Source organism: Ictalurus furcatus, chromosome 26 (genome assembly GCF_023375685.1).
Source record: "Ictalurus furcatus strain D&B chromosome 26, Billie_1.0, whole genome shotgun sequence".
Lineage (NCBI taxonomy): Eukaryota > Metazoa > Chordata > Actinopteri > Siluriformes > Ictaluridae > Ictalurus > Ictalurus furcatus.
This window is the reverse complement of record NC_071280.1, coordinates 8,911,309-8,935,873: the sequence shown is the minus strand read 5'-3', so window position 1 is coordinate 8,935,873 and position 24,565 is coordinate 8,911,309. Positions and strand designations below refer to the sequence as shown.

Below are 24,565 nucleotides of genomic sequence, written 5' to 3'. Positions count from 1 at the left end.
CTTTGTATGTACCGTCAACTCAAGAAATATTTTCATCCCTCAAGAGAAATGATTGGATACATTTAAATTATATTTATATCAAGACTTCTATAAAGCTGCTTTGTGATGTCTGTTGTTAAAAGTGCAATATAAATAACATTTAACTGAACTGAATATAAACATTACACACGGTGATTTTCCACTCAGTCACAGAAACGACATAACTTTCCACTACCCAAAGTCACGATCTTAAGACTGTTTATTTCTGAAATTATAGTATTTAATATTTAAACAGCATTAGCTCTCAAAACACATGTGGAAAACTTATCGACACCCTTTAAAGAATAATGAAAGCAAATTGTTTCCTTGAAAGAAATCTATTTTTATGAAGCTCTGTTGCTGATCAAGTACAGTATAAGACTCCACACAGTGTAAGACCAATAATGGACTGGAACCACAACTAGAATAAAAAATTACATTATGCACCTCAATACTTAAGCCCACAGCCTAGTTGTCTGTGCCAAGAGGTTAAAACATGGGTGTATCATGGCTGTACATTTAAATTATCTAAAACCTACATTCACATCCATACAGACATAGTCGTGTGACACAAGCACCTTTGGCCCAAAGCCATATTGAAAACCGGGGGGTCTGAATTAAAGTCAGAAGTCCACATGTGAACCTAAGACTGTAAAAGGGCTTGAAATGTTTTGCATGGAGGAGTCTAAGAGGTGTTTCCTACTTTGGTATATACTACAGGAAGAGACTCAGTGCGTTTATTCTTTGAACAAATGGTGTGTGTGTGTGTGTGTGTGCGTGCGCATTGGTTAATACTTGTGAAATAAACTGGAAAATATCATGCTACTTTAAAAATTCTAATTCTGCAGGTGCCTGAATATCCCACCACTCATTAAGAGCTTCAGTCTCCAAATTCCTGCAGAATTTCTGATTACAAAACACACCGTTTGAAAGCCGTGCACAATACACAGCAGAATTGCGCTTTAGGATCTTTGAACAGTATAAAGTACAGCACAAGAATGAAGCAAAAAGGCAAAGAAGATGCTTTACTCACCGATGTGTACAGATGGCCCTCTGCATTCATAGCAATGTATAATCCTGTCTTCACAGACTGGATAGCAACAATTCGAAGGCCCACTGGGATGAGGTTAAACATTGCTGAAAAGATAATCAACAGAATAAAGTGCAAAATATGCTTTTCTTACTTGTATCACCAAGCTATTGAAGGAGAAAAGTAACAAAGAAACCAAGAATACACATTTGTCCATAACAGACATTTAAGCCTGTACTCAATGTTGAATTTGGCGACTTAAGTTAAAAAAATTATGTAATTATTTATGGCAGGAAAGCTCCAAATTCAGAGATGGGTAAGGTATTACACAAGGATTTAAGATGATTTTCTGGGTGTCCCATTTAAATTACTAAAACTACAACCAAGGTTTTCATGAGTAAAAGTGTCCAAGATTGGGTTTTTCAATAGCGTGTAGAGCACTACCTTTATAAACAAGTACTTGCCTTTAAGTGAAAATGTGCACTTAAGAAGCACATATTGTTGTTCTTTTTGCTTTTTTTATATCATGCACTGAAAGTTAATAGAGCACAAAACCTATGTACCGTGCCATCCACGAATATTGGCACCCTTGGTAAATAAGAGCAAAGAAGGCTATGAAAAACTGTCTTTATTGTTTAACCTTTTGATCTTTTGTTTTAAAAAAAATCACAAAAATACTCTACTCTCATGGATATCAAACAATTGCAAAGAAAACAGAGGTTTATAGGTTTATAAAAAAAATGTTAAATATAGCTGTGCAACATTTACTGGCACCCTTTTAGTTAATAATTTGTGCTACCTCCCTTTGCCAAGATAATAGCACTGAGTCTTTTCCTATAATGCCTGATGAGGTTGGAGAATACATGGAAAGGGATCTGAGACCATTCCTCCATACAGAATCTCTCCAGATCCTTCAAATTTCAAGGTCTTGAAAGGTCCACAGGTTTTATATGGGGTGCAAGTCAGGGGAATAGGATGTCCATGGTAGCACCTTCATTTTGTGGTCATTAAACCATGTTTTGGATCATTGTCCTGCTGGAAGATCCAACCACGGCCCATTTTAAGCTTTCTGGCAGAGGCAGTCAGGTTTTCATTTAATATCTGTTGATATTTGATAAAGTCCATGATGCCATGTTTCCTAACAAAATGTCCAGGTTCTCTGTCAGAAAAACAGCCAGAAAAACATTAAAGAGTCACCACCATATTTAACTGTACTTTTCCATTTGGCTCCATATTTAACCATACACCTCTCTGTGTGTGCCAAAACCACCTCTGGTGGTTATTGCCAAAAAGCTCTATTTTGGTTTCATCTGACCATAGAACCCGATCCCATTTGAAGTTCTTTTTTTTTCTTGAAACCCTTCCAAACAACTTGTGGTGATGTAGGTGACTTTGGATTGTAGTTTTGGAGACTTTCTGACCCCAAAACTATCTAATGCAATTCTCCAGCTGTGATCCTTGGAGATTTTTTTGGCCACTCAAACCATCCTATTCATAATGTGTTGAGACAATATAGACACACATCCAATAACAGGTTGATTCATAACACTTCCAGTTGACTGGAACTTCTTAATTATTGCCCCGATGGTGGAAATGGGCATTTTCAATGCCTCTGCTATTTTCTTATAGCCATTTCTCATTTTGTGAAGCTCAACAACCTTTTTCCACACATCACAGCTATATTCCTTGGTCTTACCCATTGTTGCCATATCACAGCAAAATAGTGACTACATTTCCCATCCTGCACTGTGGCCTACAAACATGGCCGCCATGGACTGCAATTCCCAGAACACTCACATTCATTCTAATCACGCACATCTGCATCAAATTCACAGCACTCACAACCACAGTATAAAGAGACTGTTTGAACACAATTTGCAAAGTATTGAGTGTTATCACCATACCAAGCGTTTGTACCCTGTTCCTCATTTTGTTTCGTGTTCATTGATCTTGTTTCTTGTTTCTCGTTCTCTTTTTTCTTGCCTTGCTTAGTTTATGCCTGTTTGCAGATCACTTGACCCATTGCCTGTTTTGACCATGTTATTGTCTCATGATTTGCATTTGTCTGCCTGTCTCTCTTTATTTAAAGCTCTTATCTGCACTTGCATCCGTCCTAACCTCCATTACGTTAATATCGTGACAATTGTTATGAATGACTAAGGGAATTTGGCCTGTGTGTTACCTCATATTTATACCCCTGTGAAACAGGAAGTCATGGTTGAACAATTTCCTGTTCCTAGTCACCCAGCTGTATATATATTTATAATTTGTTTTTGGATAAATCTGTATTACAGTGCATCCTGAAAGTATTTACGGCGCGTCACTTTTTCCACAATTCCTCAGAATTCTACAAACAATACCCCATAATGACATCGTCATAGAAGGTTGTTTGAAATCTTTGCAAATTTATTAAAAATAAAAAACAAAAAAAGCACATGTACATAAGTATTCACAGCCTTTGCTCAATATTTTGTTGAAGCACCTTTGGCACCAATTACAGCCTCAAGTCTTTTTTGAGTATGATGCTACAAGCTTGGCACACCTATTTTTGGGCAGTTTCTCCCATTCTTCTTTGCAGGACCTCTCAAGTTCCATCAGGTTGGATGGGGAGCGTCGGTGCACAGCCATTTTCAGATCTCTCCAGAGATGTTCAATCAGGTTTAAGTCTGGGCTCTGGCTGGGCCACTCAAGGACATTCACAGAGTTGTCCTGTAACCACTCCTTTGTTATCTTGGCTGTGTGCTTAGGGTCGTTGTCCTGTTTGAAGATGAACCTTCGCCCCAGTCTGAGGTCACTGTAGGGATGGTATTGGCCAGGTGATGACTGGTGCCTGGATTCCTCCAGACATGACGCTTGCCATTCAGGCCAAAGAGTTCAATCTTTGTTTCATCAGACCAGAGAATTTTGATTCTCCTGGTCTGAGAGTCTTTCAGGTGCCTCCAGGCGGGCTGTCGTGTCCCTTTTTCTGAGGAGTGGCTTCCATCTGGCTACTCTACCATACAGGCCTGATTGGTGGAGTGCTGCAGAGATGGTTGTTCTTCTGGAAGGTTCTCCTCTCTCCACAGAGACACGCTGGAGCTCTGTCAGAGTGACCATCGGGTTTTTGGTCACTTCCCTGACTAAGGCCCTTCTCCCCCGATCGCTCAGTTTGGCTGGGCGGCCAGCTCTAGGAAGAGTCCTGATGGTTCCAAACTTCTTCCATTTACGGATGATGGAGGCCACTGTGCTCATTGGGACCTTCAATGCTGCAGAAATGTTTCTGTACCCTTCCTCAGATCTGTGCCTCGATACAATCCTGTCTCGGAGGTCTACAGACAATTCCTTGGACTTCATGGCTTGGTTTGTGCTCTGACATACATTGTTAACTGTGGGACCTTATATAGACAGGTGTGTGCCTTTCCAAATCATGTCCAATCAACTGAATTTACCACAGATGGACTCCAATCGAGTTGTAGAAACATCTCAGGGATGATCAGTGGAAACAGGATGCACCTAAGCTCAATTTTGAGTGTCATGGCAAAGGCTGAAGTTACTATAAAATAATTAATTTAATCCATTTTGGAATAAGGCTGTAACATAACAAAATGTGGAAAAAATTAAGCGCTGTGAATACTTTCCAGATGCACCGTATGTTTGCAATTGTTTGATATCCATGAGAGAATAGTATTTTTGTGATTTTTTTTAAACAAAAGGATAAACTGAAGGATAATCTGAAACTTTAATCTGAAGGATAAACTGACAGAGCACTCTGAGCAAATAATTGTAATTCATTGCGTTATCCATAACAAATTCAGTCCTTTACAAAGGCAATGTCTCAGATTAAGATGCTGTTTCTTCCGATTTTTAGTGGACTTTAAAAATGCCTCAAATGGCATTACATAGTTTATTTTGAATGTATTTATAGTCTAAAATGATTTCACTGTGACATTGTGATATCAAACTGTCAGACATTGGTACTGGACATAATACTGCTCCTTGTTTGAGTCCACACTATACATCCAAAAGTATGTGGACACCTGACCATCACACCCATTTGTGTTTCTTCCCCATCTGTTGGCACAAAGTTGGAAGCACACAGTCAGTGTATAGAATGACTTTGTATGCTCTAAAGTTACAATGTCCCTTCACTGGAATTAAGGGGCCCAAACATGTTCCAGCATGGCAATTCCCTTGTGCACAAAGCAAAGTCCATGAAGACATGGTTTGCCAAGGCTGGAACAGAAGAACTCAAGTGGCCTGCACAGAGCCCTGACCTCAACCCCACTGAACACCTTTGGAATGAACTGGAATGCTGACTGCACACCAGGCCTTCTCATCTGACCTCAGTGCATGACCTCACTAGTGCTCTTGTGACTGAATGGGCAGTAGATCCATATGAACATTTATTCTAGAGTTATATGACAGACTGTCAAAGCATCATTTATGGAGCAAAAGTGTAGTACAGATACTTGTAAAGTGAACTCACAGGAGTTAGTGCTGTCATCTTTGGTCCCATCCAAACATCCATCTGGGCTCATCTGCAAGTAGTAACCTTGCCTGCAATATAACCTGGTCACAATGCCCTTGAGCTGGGGATCTGAGACCGGGAGAAAGAGAGAGACAAATAGAGAAAACAAAAGAAAACAAATATCACACCACACTTTCAGAAGTTTTAGAGTCATGATGCAATAGATCCCCTGTGAGTATTTCTTTCAAAATAAATATCACATTATACAGAGTCAGATATCAGCAGATTTGGTATCATGTTGCAGGACGGACCTCCTGCACAGCAAAATCCCCAGTGTTGATTTAACACCCAGAGTGTTGAATTTACACCCTACAATGTTTATATATGTCCAATTGAACACAAATGAACACTCTGGGAGTTAATTCCACACTAGGGATTTTACTGTGTGCGAGTATTCCATTCGACCAGCTGTCTTACATCATCTATCATCTATTGCAATATTTATCATCAGTTTCTCTAAATGGCACTTTATAAATGGGAAGCATTATAGCCCTAGAGTCAATATGAGTAGGAGTTATAGGTGCAACCAAAAGCAGGACATATATATTAGAAATGGATATATGGATGGATATACTGTATACATTATACAGTGTGTCAAATTGATGTGGCAGTGGCAGTGGATTGTGTTGTACTTGTCCTTACAAGGACGCCTGCTTTAGAGTTATATGTTCTAGGTTATTTATTCAACTCCAGAATTATTGGCATCCTTCAAGAAAATGAGCAAAGTTAGTATTAAACAACAATAAATGGGCAAACATTTTAGCTTAACTCTTTGGTAATTAATAATTCGTTTTAAATTAATCATTTTCTATTCACGCCACAGATTTTCAATAAGATTTGAATCCAGAGGCTGATATTATTTTGTGATCCTGTAACCATCCATCCATCTTCTACTGCTTACTCCTTTTCAGGGTCACGGGGGAACCTGGAGCCTATCCCAGGGAGCATCGGGCACAAGGCGGGGTACACCCTGGACAGGGTGCCAGTCCATCGCAGGGCACAATCACATACACACTCACACACCCATTCATACACTAGAGACACTTTAGACACGCCAATCAGCCTACCATGCATGTCTTTGGATCCTGTAACCATTCAGTGTAAATTTGGATATATGTTGTTGAAACATCAACACTGGCAGAGGCAACAAGGTTTTGGACTAATGAATTCTGGTACTGATGATGCCTTCAATATTCACAAGAGCACTTTTCCAAAACACCTGCAAAGCTTAAATGATCCAACACAATATTTTAGTGGCCACATTTTCCTTTATTGGGTTCCCATTTTTGCCCAAACAATAATTAATTTGTGCAAAGACAACAAAATGACTTTGGTCTCACACTTGGTGAAAGCCAGATGCTACAGTTTGTGGGCTGCTCCCTTGGGTTCCTTTTCTTTACTAACATTAAAGTTAGGTTTAGGTGTAGTCATAACATTAATTAGCTACATTACATTAATAATTATGTCACTGAAAGGTCCTCACAACGATCTTGTGTGTGTGTGTGTGTGTGTGTGTGTGTGTGGCCTAATGGGTGCATTTAAAATGAGAATCCCTACTACAAATACTACTCTATATATATTTTTTAAAGTAGGGTTGTCTTGTTTATATGACATTTTATGACTAAAGGTAGGGGTCTGTTTTATATAATGAAAAAAGGCAAAAAGCACAAAGTAGATAACACACAGACAATTTTTCCAGTAGAAAATGTATGTATGTATGTATGTATGTATTGTCAAAAACTGATATATTTTTTCAAGATAGCACAATATAGCACTTCCATACAGTGATCCAGTTTGAGCAATAGTTCAGGATACAGAAGGCAAAGCCCTTCCAGAGCTATGGAAAAAATAATAATGTTCTTGTTATCTTCAACTCACTGTTTTTCCTCTCTGGATTATGTAGGTGAGGGAATCCCATTTAAAAAAAAAATGTGTCTTTGACAGAACCCAAACACTACTGTACACACCCATACTATTACACACTCCAGATGGCAGTGACCCACTTTCAGATGTACAGGAACATTCCTCACATATATTAGAGAGCAACTTCTCCCTTTAGTGCCACATGCTGTGATCAACCTTTCAGGATTCTATATCAGATTAGCACCATCCAATTATGTTAATTAACTGTCACACCTGTGTGTGTGTGTGTGTGTGTGTTTGTGAGCGTGTGTGTGTTGCAGCTTTTCTCACTGAAAAATATGTTGATGAAAAAATAGGTGTACCAGCAGGTATAGCCAATAAGCACACATATTAACGTGCATGTCTGTGGAAGGTAATGGGAAATTTAGGACTCATTTGGCACTGCAAACTATTTTGAAAATCTCTAAATATTTTCAGAGGTTGTTTATGGATTATGTTTATGGATGTAAGGATGTGTGTGTGTGCGTGTGCGTGTGTGTGCGTTTAGACTAAGCTATAAAGGTATCTCTTTTCTAACTTCTGTCGTCTTTTCCAATGTAAGAAATGATGAGGACTCACTATCTGCTAAGGATTACATTACAGTGAGCAATAATGAATGCAATGCCAGGGGTATAATGATGAACTAATAGATTCTTATGTTTCTTTTTTATGATTATGTCCACTAAAATCCTCAGGAATCTTGAATCATTCCAGTGTCACACTTTGGCTCTGTTGCCATGGAGAGTTTCCCTGCGCCTTTACACAGCCCCTCCCTTGCCCACAGTCTGTTACTATGGAGACATTCTTCCTGTCTAGGATTTCCCTCATCCGGACTGTTGCCAGGGAGACCATATCAGGGATTCCCATTTCCTGTCCTCTACAACAGACACTTCTCGTTGATTTTTTCAACAAATATGTTTTGGTTATCCTGGGGAATCTCTTCATCTCGAGTGTTCTTCTGCATCTACCTAGGTGTGTGGGATTGTGTCTGTCTTCTAGGACAAAAAAACAATTTGCTTGAGATTGCTGTCTCCTATCATGTCAGGGCTGATCATGAAATGTGAACAGATACAGACACAGCTTTGTTTGCCGTTCAGCAGTCCAATGACGCAGGAAGAAGAGGACCCTTTTATTCTTCATCATTCTGTTTCAGACTTGAAATATCTTGCCATGTTTAGCGCGACCAGTGCATGTGACAGACCACACTGCAAAACCCAAGCAACTATGGTCAGTATTTAACTATACTAAGGGTGAAATAGTGTTTCATAATGTGAATTTCATAGTGTGATAACTACACATTATATTACTTAATTCGTTTATCTTTTTATTTTAAACAATCACAGTATCTCATTATAATGTCACATTTATAGAATTTAACATTAAATAAACATAACTATAGTAGCAGGTCATATATAATTTGTTTAGGGACACGGCTAGGATATTTTTATGTGGACTTTAAAGGAATTTCACTTTATTAAAACAATGAAAAATCAAATCCCAGATTTTCACCTGGTATTCTTGTTCTTTAAAAAGTATGCATCCTTATTAATCCTAGGTGAACAATGAATACTGTTTTTGATAGATCATTATCTAGCACGTTAATATTACAATAATGTCATTTAAAATGTAAATAATTCTCCATTATACTTTCACTGATCATCAGAAAACTACAAGCCCACAAGCTAATCTAGCTTTTGCTTGGTTCAGGCTGCATTAATGAGCGAGCGAGCAAACAAGAGCCCTCTGATTCAGATGCCCTTCAGACGACCTTGTAGTGATGCCAAAGGAAATGGCAAGATTTCAGAGACGTGCAGCGTCACACAATGTAATTGGCGAACACCTACATTTTAAAGAGAACTCCAAGTGCTTTATGTGTGTGTGTGTGTGTGTGTGTGTGTGTGTGTGTGTGTGTGTGTCTGTTTTTTCCACAGATCTTATGCTGATAAAACACTAGATTAAAATTCTCACAGCTGAAGGGTGATGATAAATAGAGCCCACTGACAATATAAATCGTGACAGCCTTACTAACTGATGTGGTACCATTTTCTCCTACATACCATATGTAACTTTGTTTTGTAATATCTCTGAGGGGAAGTGCTATTATTAGATAACTTTGCATTTAAATATATTGGATATAATTATATTGGGGCCACTAAATGTGTAGAATTTTGGATTATAAATTGGTTTCTATATTTGATGGCTATGATTAAAAATCTTCAAGACACTTTTGACATTTTCTTACATTAGATTATAAAATGAAATATTGGTGTGAGGAACAGACTACTAAACCTTTATCAAGCCATTTTTTGAGCCAAAATTGAAAAAGAATTGAAAGAGAAGGGTGGGGTGAAACTGATACATATAGAAAGAGATGATGTGGGACCGAGGTGGCATGAGTTGTTGCTGTAGTTCCCAAACAGAAATGTGGTGGTGTACAAATGAGACATTCATACATTAAAGCCGCCTCTCTTCCTCTGACATGGGAAAGCGTGCCTCTTCATCAACTCAAACTGACAATATGTTGCTGATGACATTTAATACATTGTTCATGTGTGATTTTGGCTCAAATTGCAATCAAGCACTTTATATCTTAGAATAAAATGAATATTTATGTTCAATGACTTAAAAAAAAAACATGTATTAAATGGATTGGCACTCATTGAATACATTGATACATTACTATATGTAGCTACTTCCAATCCTGCACTTGTGGATTATAAGCAAAGAATTAAACATGATGGGATATGCTATAGGAAAATAATCAACAGAAGTAGCTGATCCTGAAGAGATTTACTTTAAGAAATTTGCCAATGCTTACAATTTTTTTAAAAATGTATTACTTATTTATCTGTTATTTTATTTACAGCCAGCATTATTGTCAGAGCTTCTGTTACAGAAAATTAATGAACACCTGAGAATTCAACAATAATGTGATATAAATGAAATAGATAAAGTTACCACACAAGCCAACAGTAAATGCTTTCAGAATTCCAGTACCACAGTAAGCTAGAGTAAACACATCATGGCATAATGCTTAAGAATCTAGAGGATGTTCAGTTTAGTTTATCTTTAGATTCTATCAAATAGAACTTAACTCCATGTTCTATTCACTATTAAGCATTGCATGGCCAACTGACCCAGCTTATACTGTGTCAGTATAAGCTTAATAGCAGTACAACTATAAAATATATGACAATACCTAAAACATCTACAGTGCCTCCACTAATATTGGCACCCTTGGTAAATATGAGCAAAGAAGGCTGTGAAAAATTGTCATTATTGTTTAACCTTTTGATCTTTTGTTTAAAGAAAATCACATAAATACTCTGCTCTCATGGATATCAAACCATTTCAAACACAACACAGGTTTATGAAAAAATATATATATATCTTTGTTAAATAGGTGTGCAACAATGAATTCATATGAGAAAAATATATTTGAAGTATACTCCCAGGAACAGATGACTAGGAACAGGGAATTGTTCAACCATGACTTCCTGTTTCACAGGGGTATAAATATGAGCTAACACATAGGCCAAATTCGCTTAGTCATTCATAACAATGTGTAAGACCAAGGAATATAGCTGTGATGTGTGGAAAAAGGTTGTTGCGCTTCACAAAATGGGAAGTGGCTATGAGAAAATAGCACAAGCATTGAAAATGCCCATTTCCACCATCAGGGCAATAATTAAGAAGATCCAGTCAACTGGAAATGTTATGAATCAACCTGGAATTGGATGTGTGTTTATATTGTCTCAATGCACTGTGAAGAGGATGGTTCAAGTGGCCAAAAAACCTCCAAGGATCACAGCTGGAGAATTGCAGAAGTTAGTTGTGTCTTGGGGTCAGAAATTCTCCAAAACTACAATCTGAAGTCACCTACATCACCACAAGTTGTTTGGAAGGGTTTCAAGAGAAAAGCTCTACTCTCATCCAAAAACAAGCTCAAGTGTCTTCAGTTTGCCAGACACTACTGGAACTTGTGTTCTATGGTCAGATGAAACCCAAATAGAGCTTTTTGTCAATAAACACCAAAGGTGGTTTTGGCACACAGAGACCATATGGAAAAGTACCTTGTGCCCATGGATAAATATGGTGGTGGCTCTTTAATGTTTTGGGGCTGTTTTTCTGCCAGAGGACCTGGACATTTTGTTAGGATACATGGCACCATGGACTCTATCAAATATCAACAGATATTAAATGAAAACCTGACTGCCTGTACCAGAAAGCTTAAAATGGACAATGATCCAAAACATCAAAATCAACAAAAAATGGTTTACTGACCACAAAATCAAGGGTTTGCCATGGCCATCCCAGTCCCCTGACTTGAAACCCATAGAAAACCTGTGGGGTGAACTGAAGAGAAGAGTCCACCAGCGTGGACCTCGAAATTTGAAGGATCTGGAGAGATTCTGTATGGAGGAATGTTCTCAGATCCCTTGCCATGTATTCTCCAACCTCATCAGGCATTATAAGAGAAGACTCAGAGCTGTTATCTTGGCAAAGGGAGGTAACACAAAGTATAATTGTTGCACAGCTATATTTAATAAAGATTTTGTTTTGTTTGCAAGTATTTTTGTGAATTTTTGTAACAAAAGATCAAAAGGTTAAACAATAAACACAATTTTTCACAGCCTTCTTTGCTCATATTTACCAAGGGTGTCAATATTAGTGGAGGGCACTGTACATGACAATTGTAAACAATATAAGCAATATTTATCAAAATAGACACAAAACCTGCATGGTTGTGGCAGACATAGTGTTGGTATTTTCCTTAGCATTAGAGTGAATAGTAACCTGGTGAAGAACAGTGTAAATGTAAAAAGGGGTTGGTTTAAAATTAAGAAATGATCAGTATGTGTGGTAGATTAAATATAATTAGACTCCCCTTATTCCCTGAGAGCTAGCCAGCAAATGTAGATATTTAAGTGGTAGAATTAACCACTGGTTGCTGAGAACAGAACAAACAACAAATGCATTTGTGTGCATCTTCTTTTATGTCTTTTGTTGGTGTGAGTATCTAGTACAGTATTTAGTGTTGAAAGTACTGTTTACTGGCAAAAGTTAGACATTCTATTTATCTATTCATTCATCTTCAGTGAAGGCTTGTATCGGTCACACACACACACACACGCACACACACACATTCACACCTTTTTGCCTAGACAATCCACCAACCTGAATGTTTTTAGAAGGTGTGAGGAAACCAAGGAACCTAGAGGAAATCTGAACATGGCGAGAACACGGAAAACACTACACAGACAGAAACCCAAGCTCAGGATTATAAAAATGTTTCTATTAATTATAAGATTTTCCACATGTAATAAAGTGTCAGCTGTCGGTCATGTTTAGTAGCTACAATGATGTTTGTTATGGACAAAATGATTTTACTTGGTGAAGTAAAACAATTTTCAGCAGATTCAGTTGTTGCACACTCTGTTACCAGCAGACACTTTCATATCTGACCACGTAAATTACAACTACATCCCACTGTTAAAGGGTTAAAGATTTAATGCAGGGTTGCACAGACATTTCATTAGATGGTTGGGTGTTATGACATGCTTAGCAGTATGCAAGCAGTGCTGAGACAAAATGATCAAGAACAGCAAGACTCTCTGCTGGATCTCCCTGACCTTGCACGACAGGGTGAGAGCAACTCATCAAAAACATAATGTTTATTATGTTGATACTTAAGTATTTAAGAATATTTCAACATGAGAAATGTATCTTATTTAGCTGTTTGAAAAATCCTTCTATGGAACTGAAATGCACCTGAATATATTGCATACATGCATCATTTTAAAACTGTCATATATTGCTGATATGCAAATTCTAACAAATAGTTGCTCCCCTCACATTACTATCAACTCTGACATGCACAATCCTCACAATATATTTTTCCTAATATTTCATAAGACGGATGGAACTATTTGAGAAATCCAATTTGACAATATGTATTAGTTTTGAATTTAGAAAGTGTGGCTTTAGAATTTTTGCACTAGAGCTGGATGGGTGATGTACAAATACACAAAACAGTAACTCAATATGACAATCTAACTGATTGTTTTTTTTTATTAGCAGTAGTAATGGAAGACAAAATATTAAGAAACAAAGATATACATTTACAATGTATAAGAATTATATGCCATAATCAAGATAGAAATATTTTTGTTTTCTGCTATCAACAATACTGTATATCTCATTTTTGTCCATAGAATGTACAGGTTATAACACCACATGCCTTTCTCATGTCTCCATGCATGTGAAAGTCAGTATAATAAAATTCAATTCAATACCGGTATGTCACCCTTGCATAAAGCAACAAGTTGTAATTTAACAATTGTGGGTCAGGGACTAGATCCCTTTAATGCCAGGCAGTGCATTGCTGTGCATTTAAACATTTAATTTTAAATATCACTTGAGTATTATTTTTTAAAAAATCTCATTGTATCTTTCATTGTCTATTTCTCTTAGCAAAACTACAATTTCAACTTACAGCTGTTCTCACTGAAAAATACGTTGATGGAAAAATATGTGTACCAGCAGGTATAGCCGCACTGTAAAACCGGATAAGTTCATTTAACTCAAAAAACTTGAGGAAACCAATTACCTCAAAATTTTTAAGTTGATAAATCAATTTCTTTAAGACAAATACTCTTAAATATAACAGAAATTTAACTCAAACTTGTTATATTTAAGAGTATTTGAGTATTTAAGAGTAAACTTAAAAATTGAGGTAATTAGTTTGTTCAAATTTTTTGAGTTAAATGAACTATCTGGTTTTACACTGCAACATGCACACATGTTGATGTGCATGTCCGTGGAGGGTAATGGGAAATTTAGGACTTACTTGGCACCGCAAACTATTTTGAAAATCTCAAAATATTTTCAAAGCATGGCATGTACGAAAAAGACAGCACTGAAATCAAAAATATTTTCAGAGGTTGTTTGTTTATGGATGCAAGGATGTGTGTGTGTGTGTGTGTGTGTGCGTGTGCATGTGTGCGCATGCATGTGTGTGTGAGAGAGACAGAGTGAGAGAGAGAGAGAGAGAAAGAGAGGGATATGATGAGGTGACAAACACAACTGTGCACATGCACATAAACCCAGATATTCATCTTTCTGTGCAAAATAAATAAATAAATAAATACTCAGAACTCAGTCAAACTCTGTGACAAGATCCAACACACACTCTTGGTCCATTAAGCACTTCTGTGTAAACCCAAGGGTAAAGGGTACTACGGTCAGAGTTTAACAAAATGGCCGTCACCTGATATAATATGACTTCCTGTCTCTGTCATTACTTCTCCCCCAGGCTCCACACACACACACACATGCTAGTCATGTCTATTATTCACAGTATGATATCCCGCCCTGACAAACACTTAGACCTACACACACACACACACACACACACACACACACACACACACCTCTTGATACAGACACAAAAACCAAAACCACCCACAATGTGCCAAAGCTTCCATCTGCTGTGGCTTTATAAGATCTTCCTGTGATGTACCAACATGCAGGCCACAGATCTACCTAAAGATAATAAAACTGGATGTTAAAGCAACAGGCCGGGATATACCTCATATAATAAATCGCGTATAATGAATCCAAGAAAGGAACTTGAGACAGTATAATACAGACATTGTAAAATATTACAAAATATTACAGTTGCTCTGACTTATCACTGTTGCACTGTTAATTTGATGCTGATAATTCAATATCATGCACTTTCCATGCAATACATCATGAACATATTATCTGAATGATAAAATATGGATTTATACACTAAGTCATTGTTACAAAAAAAAACAAAAAACAACCCACCTGATTTGATTGGCTAAGCTTTAGTATATCATAGGAAGATGAAATAATGTTAATGCACCATCAACAAATACGTTAGCTACATTTAATTAATGTAATCTCCACTCCAGTCCACTAGAAGCAGTAGTGAATGTCACCTGTAATCATGTATGTCATAACCACACCCTCCAATTTTGTTTATAACCACCAAGCAGCAAATGTAGGACCAGCATTTTTTTTTAATCAATACTACAAGAAACACCTTTGTTTTAGACTACCATGACAAACAGCTCTGGCAGAGACCTTCCAGAGCAATGAATCTGAACTAAATGCAGTGTTCATCATATATCAGGCCAGAAATAAAAGACTTACCTATGAATAATAAAAACTTCATCTTAAAAATCAGACTCACAGAGCAGGAGATAATGCATCTTGGCCTGTAATAAGCCTGTCATATGTTAGAGTTACTTAAATCTTACTTAAAGCTGGATCTTCTTGTCCAAAAGATGTTTGCAGACCCACTATGTGCAGGGGAAAAGTGCAACCATGAATAAAAGATCAGCAATATATTTTCAAACAAGAAGTGTCAGATACAATCTGAAGAGTACAATCTACTCGTATTCCGACTAAGATCATTATGTGTAATTAAACCCAAACAATATATCCCCTTCTCACATATAAGCTAATTAGCTGATCTAATCTGTAAGAGGAGAAGGCGAATCTTTCAGTGCCATACGAGCATGCTCTCGAGTCTAATAAACACAAGTGGTTTTGTGCGCGAGACGCAACAGCTTCGCGAGCAAAAAAAAAAGAGGCGCCCTTTATTGATTTTGCTCACACCTTGTCTCCGTAGTCTCCTCTTCTTGAGGCCAAAGATTCGCACTTTGGAGAAGATGTCGACCAGGTTGCTGTTACAGATCCCTTTGCTCTTATTCGGGCTTTTCCTGCGTCGGTGAGTCGCCGGTCTGTGCAGGTTCTGCTCGCGCGCTTGTCGCTTTTGGCGAATCAGACCGCTGGCGATTGCCGCTGCCATGTCTCAAAAAACAAATGAAAAAAATACACACACTCCTCCACCACCACCACCTTCTCCTCCACCACCTCCTCCTAAAAACGCAGACGGCAGAAACCGGAACGGGTTCACCTCCGAACTCGCGGAGCAGAACGACACAGAGAGACTCGCTTCTTCTTCTTCTTCTTTCTTTCTGTCCCTCTGAGTCCCGCTTTTGTCCCGGTTCATTACCGAAGCTAAAAAAAAAAAAACCCAGCGACTTTTTTTTTTAGGGGTCAGGGCATAAAGGCTGGCGGAAAAAGTCCAAGCGCGAGACGTCGACGTGTTTATCTCCACATAACCTGCGCGCGCCGTCATACACACTTCGGTAAAAGCTCTTCTGCAAACACGACTCTGACCGACTTCTGGGATGAACCTCTGCGCCTCCACATTATAATTTTTTTTCTTTTTTTTTTTTAGTTCGAAACGAATGACATGTGAGAGCTAAGATCCCACCAGACACAGGACAGGAAAGCGTTATATCGAGATGTTCTCCCAGCACTCTCCTCTCCTCCCTCTCCTCTCCTCCTCTCCTGACACTGACACACAGCACAGGTGAAGATTGCTGGATCTCAGTATCGGGGAGTTTTAATATCCGCGCGCGCACGGTGTGTGTGTGTGTGTGTGTGTGTGTGTGTGCGCGCGCGCGTGTGTCTTGCCGGGTGTGGCACTATGGTCGCCTCATTCGCACGCGCATCAAGTTCACTATGAAAATGACTATGCAAAAAAGTGAAGGAGACGAAAGGAATACACCGTGTGCATGTGGGTGTGTGTGTGGGTGTGTGTGTGTGCGCGCGCGCGGGGGGGTGATTAGGGACGGAAGGGGTAATAACCTGATGCATGCTTAACTACTAACTTTTTTTTCTCAGGTGACATGGTGCCGAGATTTGCTCACACACACACACACACACACACACACACACACACACACACACACACACACAACAACAACAACAACAACAACAACAACAAAAACGTATCCCTGGTGGACAGGTGGTGAGCTGGTTCGATTTCATGGCAGTGGTTTCCACGTTTGGCCTCATATGTAAAATGAAGTGTAAATGTAGATGTTATGCAAAATGTGTCCATTCGCACATTATGCAAGAAAGTGGCATCGTCCAAGCCGAGAATATTCGACAATATTCCTATCATGTCATCAGATGAGAGAATTCTTATCACAGGCGAGGTTGGTCTATTATATTCAGCTGGAACATTGATCAGAAGGTCAGAATGAACGTGGGAAATGTCACGCTTTACACACACACACACAAACAAACAAAATCAGGATTGAACAGACTACACATCCTTAAACAGTGTTTTGATGCACATCTTTCCCCCCCTTTTATTCTACACCAATAGACTGCAGCCATTTACGGTACAGCTGAACAGTAACATATAACTGATCAGAATTCACATTCCTTGCAATAGTCAAACAAGATGAAACTCAAGAGAGCCATCTACTGTTTGGGCCGTAAATGTATGTAAATGCTGCGTGTTTAAAATTGACAGCAGCTCCTCTCTATCTTGTCATGGTGTGTCGACATGCTGGCGGAAAGCAGACGCACTGCAGGTCTGCCGTGAATATGCAATCAATGTGTGTGGGTGCGAAGGGAATGTGTGTGTGTGTGTGTGTGTGTGTGTGTCATGTTGGAGACAGCAAATTACTAAACCATGCTCATCTAAACTAGTGCATGTGCAAATAAAACCAATTGTTTTACGCTTACAATTCTTCTAACACAATTGTCAGACGTCAAACCACATTGCGGCATTCTGAATGATGTGGCTAAATAATAAAAGCACGCTTTTAATTACTTCTTAAGTCCATCAACGTAGTGCTTTCCTTCGAATCTGTGGTTCAAACAACGATAATTGCGTGATTTTCTCACCAAAAGCTTGGTGTTGTCTTCAAGTGGGATTACAGTAGTCCTGCTGGCGGTTTAGGGACCTTGGATAGCTCCCGGTGGCTCAAGCACTATGACGAAACTGTATGTATGAAGAAGAAGAAAATCTTTTTGCACTTCATCATACAACACAAAACTACACTCTAGCACAGAGGTTAAATCTAGAATACTAAAGATTTTTTTTTCTTTCTTTTTTTTTTTAACGTCTCTCTGGGGAGAAAGATTTCCCATTTAGAAGCCATTTCATTTGCCACTCTATGGAAACCCTTAAATGTTCAGTGTAGAGCGCTAAAACTGATGGTGTCATTGCCTTTCCTTTCCTTTCAAACAAAAGTTAGCTATCTTTTTAAAAAGCTAGAACCAATGACAATCAAAGAACATTCAATGAACCTTTTCCCCCCATAATGTAGCACAAAAGCCATGTCAATACAATGATACAAATATTTCACATTGTTACCTAAAGGAGGAAACTGTCAGTTTGCTCTGTGATTATGTTTGTGTCATTGGCCTAATTGCTAAATATTCTTTAATTGGTCATTAGCATATGATGGGTAAAGGCTTGTTTTGATATCCTGATGTTATAATTCAAGAGATCCACTAGAGGGGAATATGAAGCTCTAGTTTTCTTCTGTCACAACAGTTTGCAACAGTGGGTTATGATACAGGTTACAAGAACTAAGACACTCAAATATATAAGAGTAGTCCAAATAATATAACAATGACACGATGCCGAAAAAAGTTGAGACACACAATATAATAGATTTGTTTGATTCTTTGTTCTTGGCTTGAGTGTCCCACCATTTCATTATGTGTAGTATTGACCAACTAATCAAACTAATCTTTGTTATATATTGCACCATGGCCCTGGAGGCTAGATAGGGTCAAATCAGATAATATGGGACATAAGGTAAAGTAAGACAAATAAGCATTTGAACTACATGCTTAGTGAAAACCAAGACCCAACTGCTAAAGCTGCTAAAACACTACAATAATCATTCTGATTGGTCTGCCGTTATCACATGGCACATGGTAAGTTCAGTGAAAACTTCAAAATTGTTATGTTATGTAAATTGTATTGTAGGATCACAAGTATTTCTGTTGACTGACTAAAATATGCAAAAAAATGTTTAAAAATGCACTAAAATCTATAAAAAATGTTAATGTAACTCTGCAACTTTATCTGAACATGTTAGATGAAGTGGGATGGTATTATATGCTTTATTCACCCTATAAAACAATGAAATAGCATTTGTATGCTACTTAACAAGTACTTACAATTAGTAAAATTATTTTTTTTAATAGACCATAATTTCTTGTTGTAGCACAGAAACACAGGTGTTCATTTTGTAGCCAGTTTAATTAATAACATATCCAAAATATTTGTATGTTTACTTTTTGGTAAACATAACATCAGCCAGAGTCATCTTTCAACCAGGTTTAAATAAAGTATTGATGAGAATAAGTAACACGTTATTTCTAATAGTGTAGTCATTATTATATACAGTATTTTCAAATATTATAAATAAATAAATTATTTATACTATTATAAATAGTATAAATACTATACTTGAAATATAAAATAATCCAATATTACATATCTGTGAGGGGCAAAAGTATGTGAACCTTTGCATTCAGTATCTGGTGTGACTCACTTGTGCAGCAATAACTGCAACTAAACATTTCTGGTACCTATTGATCAGGCCTGCATATCGGCTTGGAGGAATATTAGTCCATTCCTCAGTACAGAGCAGCTTTAATTCTGGGATGTTGGTGCATTTCCTCAGATGAACCGGTTGCTTCAGGTCCTTCCATGACATTTCTATTGGCTTAAGGTCAAGACTTTGACTTGGCCATTCCAAAACATTAACTTTATTCTTCTTTAACCATTCTTCGGTAGAACAACTTGTGTTCTTAGGGTCATTGTCCTACTGCATGACTCACTTTGTCTTGAGATTCAATTCATGGACAGATGTCCTGACATTATCCTTTATAATTCACTGGTATAATTCAGAATTCATTGTTCCATCAATGATGGCAAGTTGTCCAGGCCCAGATGCAGCAAAACAGGCCCAAACAGTCATCCTAACACATGGTTCACAGATGGGATAAGGGATAATGCTGGAATGCAGTGTTTAACTTTTTCCAAACGTAAATCTTCTCATTTAAACCAAAACATTCTATTTTGGTTTCATCGGTCTACAAAACATTTTTCCAATCCGCTTGTTAAGTCTGACTTCATGCATGATGTAAAGCCATTTCCAGGTCCAAAAGCGAACAGCAAAAGTTGGCATTTAAAGATGATATGTCATGATCTGGCTGAAGCATTTCTAAAAAAAAAAAAAAACCAACAACATACAGGACTGCTATAACTTTGGACTTAAATGAAGATGAAAAACTAAATATATACCAGCCAGGTTTTGGAGGGATAGTGAAGTTAGGCTAGTTGACATATAATGATCTGCCACCCAATGGCTAGCTACAGACGTATCACTGGGCTAATATAAACACAGAACTGGCAATGTCTTTTAGAAATGTTAGGGTGAGAGTTGAAATGTTTTCAATGAAGGTGCATGTTGAGAGTCAGTCAGTGAGGTACAGCACCTGTGAGTACCCAGTCGGCAGAGATAAGTGCCATCATATGCCATCATATCATATGGCAGAAAAATGTGTCCCGCACCAACGTGGAGTGCATGTGGAAGAGGGTAAAGACACAGAAAATGGAAAAAAGTGCAGCCAAAGAGTGTCTGAGACTACACATTTGCAGTTGATGCTAATGTTGTTGCGTGATTTGAATTATTCCCTTAGCGTTATGTGGTTTAAAGCCATTGTATTATGCTTCCCATGAATCGTTTTTACCAAACGCTGCTAAAATGCACTCATGGTGTGCTGTGCTGCTTTATAGTTTTTGGGCTCAGATCTATTGAAACAACAAGGAACAGAGCACCGCGGCATGTTGAAAATACGAGAGCATCAGCCAATGCAGTAGAAGCTTGGACCTGTAAACAGTATAATCGGAAGCTCGTTTCATCACAACTTAACAAGCGCATAGCCTTCTGGCTTGTCCACATGATCTTTAGCAAACTGCACACAGGCAGCAATTTTTTTTTGGAGTGCAGTGGCTTGCAACCATGCCATGCGCATAATTGTTGTTCAGTGTTCTCCTGATGGTGGACTCCTGAATATTAACATTAGCCAATGTGACAGAGGCCTTTAGTTGCTTAGACTTACACTGGGTTCCTGTGACCTTACAGACTATTACACATCTTGCTCTTGGAGTGATCTTTGTTGGTTGACTACTCCTGGGGAGGGTCTTGAATTTCTTTCATTTGTACACAGTCTGTCTGACAGTGGATTGGTGGAGTGCAACCTCTTTAGAGATGGCTTTGTAACCTTTTGCAGCCAGATGACCATCAACTACTCTTTTTCTGAGGTCCTCGGAAATCTCCTTTGTTTGTGCCATGATACACTTCCACAAACATGTATTGTGAAGATCAGAGGAGAGAGATAAGATCAGATAGATCCCTGTTCTTTAAATAAAACAGGGCGCTCACTCACACCTGATTGTCATCCCATTGATTGAATACACCTGACTCTAATTTCACCTTCAAATTAACTGCTAATCCTAGAGGTTCACATATTTTTGCCACTCACAGATAGGAAATATTGAATCATTTTCCTCAGTAAATAAATGACCACATACAATATTTTTGAATTATTTGTTTAATTGGGTTCTCTTTATCTACTTTTAGGACTGGTGTGAAAATCTGATGATGTTTTAGGTCATATTTATGCAGATATATAGAAAATTCCAAAGAGTTCACAAACTTTCAAACACCACTGTATGTGGACACTTGACCATGACACCCAGCTGTGCTTGTTGAACATCCTATTCCAATGTCATGGCATTAATATGGAGTTGGCCCCCCTTTGCTGTTATAACAGCCTCCATTCTCCTGGGAAGGCTTTCCACTAGATTTGGAACATGGCCGTGGGAATTTCTGCCCATTCAGCCACAAGAGTTTTAGTGAGGTCAGACACTAATGTCAGGCAAGGAGGCCTGGGGTGCAGTCAGTGTTCCAATTATCCCAAAGGTTTTCAGTAGGATTGATGTCAGGGCTCTGTGCAGCCCACTTTAGTGCTTCCAAACCAGTTTTGGCAAACCATGTCTTTATGGAACTTGCTTTTTGCACAAGGGCATTGTCATGCTGGAACATGTTTGGCTGTCCCTGCGCTCTGATCCCAGCTTCCTGACATGCTGGGGTATGTGAAGAAAATATTTTCACCGTGCTGTAATGTATACGTGATCAATGAAGACGCATGATCATTATGTTTGGCTTAGACTCCTTAGTTCCAGTTAAGGGAAATCTTGTGTTTCCTAGTTCTATTGTTCATTTACTTAAAAAAAAACAACAAAAGCAACTCTGCAAAAAAGGCTTCTTATCTATTGTTGGCAGTCTACTTCCTGACTCCCCCATACAAGCTCACTATAAGAGTTTAAGTAAACCACAGAGGAATTTCTTGGTCTGTCTAACATTGAAGTGTAGTAGAGTGTGGTCAATGACTCACTATGTCTGGTCAGAAGGTTCATAGAAGCCATTAGAAATGAAATTGGATATCCTGTTATATATGTATATATTATATCTATATATATTATATTATATATTATATTATATATATTATACCCTGTTATATATTATATGTGTATCTTGCCTGACCGACTGCCTGTTTTTGATTATGATTAAGCTATGGGTTTTGTTTCATCTGTTTGCTATTTGCCATCTTTAATTAAAGCATTACCCGCAACTGCAGCCACCACTAGCGCAAATTGCTGAAAAAGTTAATGCTGTCTATGATAGAAAGGTGTCAGAACACACAGTGCATCGCAGTTTTCTGTGTATGGGGCTGTGTAGCCGCAGACCATTCAAAGTGCCCATGCTGACCCCTGTCCACCACTGAAGTGCCTATAATGGGCATCAGAACTGGACCATGGAGCAGTGGAAGAAGGTGGCCTGGTCTTATGAATCACGTTTTCTTTTACATAATGTGGACAGCCAGGTATGTGTGCATTGCTTACCTGGAGAAGAGATGCCACCAGGATGCACTATGGGAAGAAGGCAAGCCTCTGGGCAATGCTCTGCTGGGAAACCTTGGGCATTCGTGTGGATGTTACTTTGACAGGTACTATGTATTTAAACACTGTTGCAGACCAAGTACACCCTGTCATGGCAATGGTATTCTCTAATGGCAGTGGCCTCTTTCAGCAGGATAATGTGCCATGTCACACTGCAAAAATTGTTCAGGAATGGTTTGAGGAACATGACAGAGTTCAAAGTGTTGACTTGGTCTTCAAATTTACCAGATCTCAATCCGATTGAGCATCTGTGGGATGTGCTTGACAAACAAGTCCAATCCATGGAGGCCACACCTGCTAAAGTCTTGGTTCCAGATACCACAGCACACCTTCACAGGTCTTGTAGAGTCCATTGATCGACGGGTCAGAGCTGTTTTGGCAGCACAAGGGGGAACTACACAATATTCAGCAGCTGGGTTTAATGTAATGGGTGACTGGTGTGCATACATGTGCATATATATACCTTTATACAGATTATACATGACATATTGTCATGTCAATGCCAGAATCAGCATCCACCTACAACAGTATATAAAGACTCTCCTTTCACTAACATAATGTGAAGTACACGCTCTGTTTTGCACCAGTCAATACCAAACAATTAATTTATATAGTCTACCTGGTTGTTGATCCTGCTCTGGTTTTCTTATTTTTGCTATTGTCTATCCTAGTTTATGCTGTTTGTTCATTGCCTGGCCACTGCCTGTTTTTAGTTTTTTTTATGTTTTTGTCTCATGGTTTGAATTTTCCTGCATGCTTTATAAATAAATCCATTGTTCACTTGCGTTTGTGTCTGTACCTGCCGTCTGACAGACTACATCATTTCAACATGGATGCAGTAGATGTTCTGGAATGGCATCAGGCATTGGCAGCATGGGGCCACCTCATCAGAGAGCAGCAACAGCAGTTAGCCATGCTTACTGCACAGCTAGCACAGCTCCATGCACCACGTCAGCTCTGCTAGCAGCTATGGCAGCAACAATCCTATCTGCTTCCCCACTTCCGCATGACCAGAGAAATATGCTGGTGATCCCACAGGAAGCAAGGGCTTTCTTCTCCAATGTTCAATTTACTTCTCAGGCCAATAAGGCATCGCTGAGCATGCAAAGATCACCCAGTTTGTCAACATACTGACCAAAAAAGCACTCACATATGGGCCACAGCTGTATGGTCCCAAGGAGGTGAGCAGATGGCTCCCTAAAAGCGCTTCCTTCTG

The 24,565-nt window shown here is 38.6% G+C and overlaps 1 protein-coding gene across 4 annotated transcripts in view; it reads right to left on the bottom strand.

Moving 5' to 3' along the window:
* The window catches only part of LOC128601943 (fibroblast growth factor 14-like), a 70,796-nt gene that overhangs the window by 17,222 nt on the left and 29,009 nt on the right, over positions 1–24,565 (bottom strand). For 2 of the 4 annotated variants that reach the window (XM_053615403.1, XM_053615406.1), the window contains exons 2-3: positions 5,514–5,624; positions 1,052–1,155 (exon numbers count right to left, since the gene is read on the bottom strand). In XM_053615403.1, coding sequence (XP_053471378.1) covers positions 1,052–1,155; positions 5,514–5,624 — 215 coding nt within the window. Of the gene's footprint in view, positions 1–1,051; positions 1,156–5,513; positions 5,625–15,748; positions 15,791–16,109; positions 16,726–24,565 lie in introns of those variants that run through there. The other 2 variants (XM_053615404.1, XM_053615405.1) reach the window with 2 other exon arrangements.